The 6,000-nt window shown below is 37.3% G+C and overlaps 1 protein-coding gene across 3 annotated transcripts in view; it reads left to right on the top strand.

Moving 5' to 3' along the window:
- PSMA8 (proteasome 20S subunit alpha 8) overlaps nt 1–4,935 on the top strand; it is a 35,910-nt gene extending 30,975 nt beyond the window's left edge. For all 3 annotated transcript variants that reach the window (XM_036738911.1, XM_036738903.1, XM_036738920.1), the window contains 3 exons: nt 576–695; nt 835–897; nt 4,843–4,935. In XM_036738911.1, the coding sequence (XP_036594806.1) occupies nt 576–695; nt 835–897; nt 4,843–4,935 (276 nt within the window). The remainder of the gene's footprint in view (nt 1–575; nt 696–834; nt 898–4,842) is intronic.
- Nucleotides 4,936–6,000: the final 1,065 nt, after the last annotated feature.

A 6,000-nucleotide genomic window follows, 5' to 3' on the forward strand; every position in this document is an offset into this window, starting at 1 on the left:
CCATCACAAAAAGCTGCTATTATTATTTTTGAATCTTTTTCCTCATTGTTTCATGTCTTTGAAGTATAGACCTAGTGTGACTGTATTACTGGGTCAAAAGGTATGCACAGTTTAATAGCTTTTTGGACACTGCTTTCCAGAGTAGTTGCACAGGCTCACAGCTCCACCAACAGTGCATTAGTGTTCCTGTTTTCCCATATCCCTTCTATCATTTGCAGTTTTCGTATCTTAGCTAGTCTTAGAGGTGTGAGGTAATATTAAGGAGTTATTTTTCTTATGATTATTGATAGCTTTTGTTTCTTCCTCTGACAACTGTATGGATCTTCCTTCATATGGTGATTAATAGTTTATAACTTTTGTGAATTATTTGTTCATGTCTTTGTTTAATCATAGAGCATTAGTGAAAAATGAATTATGAAATAAAATATTTATTAGTCTTTTTAAGCCTACAATATCAAGTTTATTCTGGAGGATAAGTCCCATATATAAAACTCTTAGGACTACCTAGATTCAGTTATTGGAAAACAAATGTGTTTATATTGCAGTAGTATTTTTAATTATCTTTTCTTTTTCAGGCAAATGCAATAGGCCGCAGTGCTAAGACTGTTCGTGAATTTCTGGAAAAAAATTACACAGAAGGCACTATAGCAACTGACAGTGAAGCCATCAAATTAGCAATAAGAGCACTGCTAGAAGTAAGTCGTCCAGTACGGTGCTTGGTTACCACAAATGGCCTTCAATAGAGCTTGTTTCCCTTTCCCTCACCTTATTGGTTTATTAAAATGTAAAGTGTTTTGTGAAAACACTCCTGATCTTGTGCTTTTATCACTCCAGGTCGTACAGTCTGGTGGAAAAAACATTGAACTTGCTATCATAAGAAGAAACCAGCCGTTGAAGGTAGAAGTGATTGGTTAAAAAAGGAATTTTTTAAAAAGTATCTGAGCTATAAATCTCCTGACAGAAATAGTCCTGCTTTTGACACCTGTGCACCTCAAATAAATGCACAGTGTGCCCTAGCATATGGCGATCCCTTGTGACATGACTCCTGTTTTCTCTTCCCGACTGATGCTTTCAGCATTACTGCTCAGTCATAATGCACTCAGTTGTAAACAAGCTATATTCATCATTATATGTGCTCTGAGCTTGAAAAGAATAATAGAGGAAATGTGTTTGAAAATACATTTTTAAAATCAGGTTATAGGGAAAACCCCGCTTTTTCTGAATAAGATCATTGCTATATAGTTCCGGGGAATACTGTGCATGGTGCCTGGCGCATAGTAGGTGCTTAATAAATGCTAACTGATTAGACGTAACAATTCCTGGCAATTTTTACATGGTTTTACCATCCTTACTTCGTTGGGCTTTGTTGGTAGCAAACCCTGTTAAGCTAAGCAGGTATGTAACTCGGTGGATAAAATACTGGTAAGGAAGAAATGAATTTGTAACTGCCCTCAAACACCTTTTAGTTGTGTCACCCTGGGTAACTCACATGATCTCCATCTGCCTCAGTTTTCTCACCTGCAAAAATAATAGCACCTCCAAGGGTTATTGTAAGGATAAAATGATATTTTTAAAGCTCTTCTCAGACTTTAAAACACTGTATAAATATTAGCTCTTTGTATTTTTCGTTGATGTAAGAACATTCCTACTTCCATTCATCTGTCCAAGCATGCTCTATGTCATCATGCACTCTTCAGAAGATGAAAATAAACACTTAGGACACTTGAAGCTAAAATTTGCTTTTATCTTTGGGGAAAGGAGAAGCCAAGGCATGGAAGGGTTGCAATTGGGGAGACCTAGACAAGAGCCCACTTGAGCTGGAGCAGAGAGCAGTATATGAAACAGCACTAGTAAGGCAAAATTTTAATTGACTTATAACTAGTAGTTTATGCCAAAAAAGACTTAGAAGAACAGACACAGGTATTATTAGTAAAACAAGCTTGCATTTTATGTAAATTCAGATATTCTTGAACCTATGAAAATACTAAAATAATCCTAGCTAACATTTGCATACTCTTCAAAGTTTGCTCTTTGAAACACCATACGTATTATGATGTTAGGACAACGTTACATACTTTTGCTGGTAATTTCATTGTTCATTCCTTCTAGCTTTGTCCAACTCTTTGTGACACTTTTTGGGGTTTTCTTGGCAAAGATACTAGAGAGGCTATTTCCTTCTCTAGCTCACTTTACAGATATGAAAACTGAGGCAAGCAGGTTTAAGTGACCTGCCCGGGATCATGCAGCTAGTGAGCATCTGAAGCGAGATTTGAACTTGAGCAAATGGGTCTTCCTGACTCCAGGCCTGGCACTCTACACCACCTAGTTTTCTCTTGCTAATAATTACCCTACCCTTAAAAAAACAGTCCCCAAGTCTTACAACTTTAACTAAAAACATACATTCTTTCCCCTCAGTCAGATCTAGTCTGTTACACTTCATATTTGCCATACTCATTGTACTGTTCCACTCTTGAGTCTCCTACAATTTATTAGACAACTGAAGTGGGAACCTAAGATTTAGAGCTCAAAGGATCATGGGATCCTAGATTTAGAGCTTTAGACCTTCGAGGTCATCTGGTTCAGCCCATTCATCATAGAGTCAAGGAAGCCACCAAGACCCAGAGGGATGACTTACCATAAGTCATACAGCTAGTGAGTATCAGAGCTGGGATTTGAACCCAAGTTTCCTGACAGCAGGTCCACAATTGTTTCCATTACACCACATGGCAAAATATTAAAAGGTTATTTGCTTCTAAAATTTGCTGTCATTGAATAGTAGAGAATTAACCTCTGTATTTATCTGAATATTTATCTTTTAGGTTCTTCCAAGTTTTAGTCTCAAAATTTAAAATCCAAAGCCATTGTAACAGGTTCTTAAATTATTTTTCATGTTACTGTAGAAATTAAATGAGGATAGCAAAGAGAAGATCCCAAATGACAGGTTTCACGGGAGCCTACATGTTCGTTAATCCCCTAAAAAAAATAGGTGGTGCAGTGAGTAGAGCACTGGCCCTGGAATCAGGAGGACCTGAGTTCAAATTCGGCCTGGGATACTTGACACGCTTACTAGCTGTGTGACTTGGGCAAGTCACTTAACCCCAATTGCCGTGCCTTTCACTCCTCAAAAAAATAAAACTTAATAGCAGAGACTTCCAAAAGAAGTAAGACTTAGTGAAATCTTTTTAAGAAAATTAAAGAGTAGGCAAAAATGGAGGTAAAAGGAAATTTTGTTGTTATTGTTCATTAGTTTGAGTTGTGTCTGACTCTTTGTGATCCAGTTTACGGTTTTCTTGGCAAAGCTACTGGAGTGATTTGGCATTTCCTTCTCCTGCTCACTTTACTGATGAGGAAACTGGTCAAACAGGGTTAAATGACTTGCCCAAGGTCACACCACTAGTAAGCGACAGAGACCAGATCTGTACTCAGGTCTCCCTGACTCTGGGCATCTGGGTGGCTCAGGCAAGTTGCTTGACATCTGTTTGCCTTAATCCACTGGACAGGGAAATGGTGAAACACTCAGTATCTTCACTAAGAAAAAGTCATGGACAGTATAGTACATGGATGGGGTCATGATACCTATCCGTGGACACAACTGGACAATAACAGTAGTCAGGCTTGGCTGAGAGAAGAAATCATAGAACATAATGTCCTTCTCAGCTCTCAGTGTGCAAGAGCTTACCTGACCTTCAGTGTTTGCATTAAACTGTATTGTGTACCCAAAAGCTATCATGGCGGTTGGGACATAGTATAGTAGGTGTTTTACACATAAAGGTCTGTTGATTGACTAGTAGAATAAACAGTATCTGGCCTTGATTCGGTTATAAGAGGTTGAGGGAGAGAGGGAAGGGTCAAATCTTGTCAGAAATTACAAACCTACGTGACTTGGAGAAGTTGTCAGTACCCTTAACAGAAATAGATGTTTAGAGGAGGGTTATGTTTTTTGGGGCTGTAAGTTTAGTTTTGTACATGTTGATTTTGAGATGCTCATAGGACATCCAAATGGAAAAGTGTACTAAGCACTTAGCTATGCAGGACTGAAAATGAGTAGAAAGATTGGGGTTGGATGTACGTAGATTGGGAAATCATTTGCATAGTAATGATTTGTGAACTAATGGGAGGAGAAATAAATTCTCCTTTTCCCTAGTTGGCTAGGGAAGAGGAGAGAAATTTTTTATCTTCCATCCCATTTATTTTTATAATTATTTATTATTTACTGAGAGAAATAGATGAAAAATACTATGCCACTCAAATAGTGAAGAAAAGAGGAAATCATGATTCATTCTCTATAAAAGAGGTTGTGAGTGGTAATAGTGCACTTTAACTGAAGCAGTATGACAAAAGGCAAGTTTTTTACCTTGATTTTTTTTCTTTGACATTTTTGGGCCAAGTGGTTTTGGAAAAGAAACACTACAGGAATCTAGTACGCCATCATATTGAAGTGGAGCTTTTGCAATTTAAAATTTAAATTATTTGGAGGTTTTAAATTTTTTTGTTTTGGAGGCAGTTGGGACTAAGTGACTTGCCCAGGGTCACACAGCCAGTGACTGCGGTTGGATTTGAATTCAGGTCCTCTTGACGCCAGGGCCAGTGCTGTGTATCCACTGCACTACCTAGCTGTCTCAAAATTGATATTATTTTAGAATAATGGAGCTCAAATTCATTTCTGTAGACCTTCAGATATAATCGATATAACTGAAAATTATTTTGCCTTTCATTTGCTATCTTGCTATTGCTGTCTTCAAAGAGTAGTTCATTAACCTATGTATTTATCTGAATATTTATTTCACAATTAATCCAAAGCCAGTGTGCCAGATTTTTAAATTAAATTTTATTTCATTTCAGATGTTTAGTGCCAAAGAAATTGAATCTCAGGTTGTGAATATAGAAAAGGAAAAGGAAGAAGCAGAGAAGAGAAAATCAAAGAAGATGGTCTAATGCTATGTTCTTGTACCATTTGAAAAATTGATACCATTCAGCAACTTACAATTTTATAGAAAGTAAATTACCTACTGTGTTTGCATTGTTGAGTACATAATTTTTGTCTGAGCTTTTGGAACACAATTTGTATCTTTTTTAAATCTGCTATATAAAATTTTCAGAAAGATAATCCTAATAATAGTTGAAAGCATTGGAATTTTAATCTAGACTTATGGTTATATTCCACTCAGATTCTGAGGCTTTTGCCAGATGGGATTTTTCTTTAAGCATATGTTTGATATAGCAATTTGAATTTATAGATACCCACAAAAAATTGTTTGAAATTGAACATTCAATAAAGCATAAACATTTACTATCAATTATGTGTGTTTCTCTACTGCATGTTGTTGTCTCTTCCAAAGTAACCTTTATATTATTGTTGGGTTTAGGCTTTACCCACCCAGGGATGCCAACAACTGTTGCGGGTTGATGGTGCACTGTGGTGGAACTATCTCAAAGAATTCAGTCAGACCACCTCTAATCCAAGTATAGGCATTTATTGAGATTGACGCCTCTTACAAAGTGGTCTAAGTTCCAAAAGGAACTAGCAACTTCAGGGAAAGCAAGATGAATTTTTGTAGGGTAAAGATGCAATTACATAAGAAATTATGAATATTAAAAAGGCAGGAGAGGTTTGTTAAAGGGATTGGGTAATAGGAGAAGGATCCCTGCCATGGTGGAACTGCACATGAAATTACCCACAATGCACACAGAAAAACCTGTTGGGTGGGGAGGGTACATATGTATGATAGTGATATGACAATAATCCTCTTAACAAGTTTACTCTAGGTTAGTTCTTTTACTACTACTGCACAGGTGCCTGCTTAGGGAAAGTCCTTTCTATTTTGTGGTCCACATCCTTCTTGAGCATCCTGGTGGTGCTGCTTTCTGACTGGCTGAGTATTATGGTCCTGTCTGAGACTAGATGGACATGGTTATGGCTGAGTGCATGGATACACCTCTTTCTTTGGGAAATAGGAGTTCATGGGCACAACTGTTGTTGTAGTGAGCAGTGAGGCATAT

The sequence above is a fragment of the Trichosurus vulpecula genome, chromosome 1 (genome assembly GCF_011100635.1).
Source record: "Trichosurus vulpecula isolate mTriVul1 chromosome 1, mTriVul1.pri, whole genome shotgun sequence".
NCBI lineage: Eukaryota > Metazoa > Chordata > Mammalia > Diprotodontia > Phalangeridae > Trichosurus > Trichosurus vulpecula.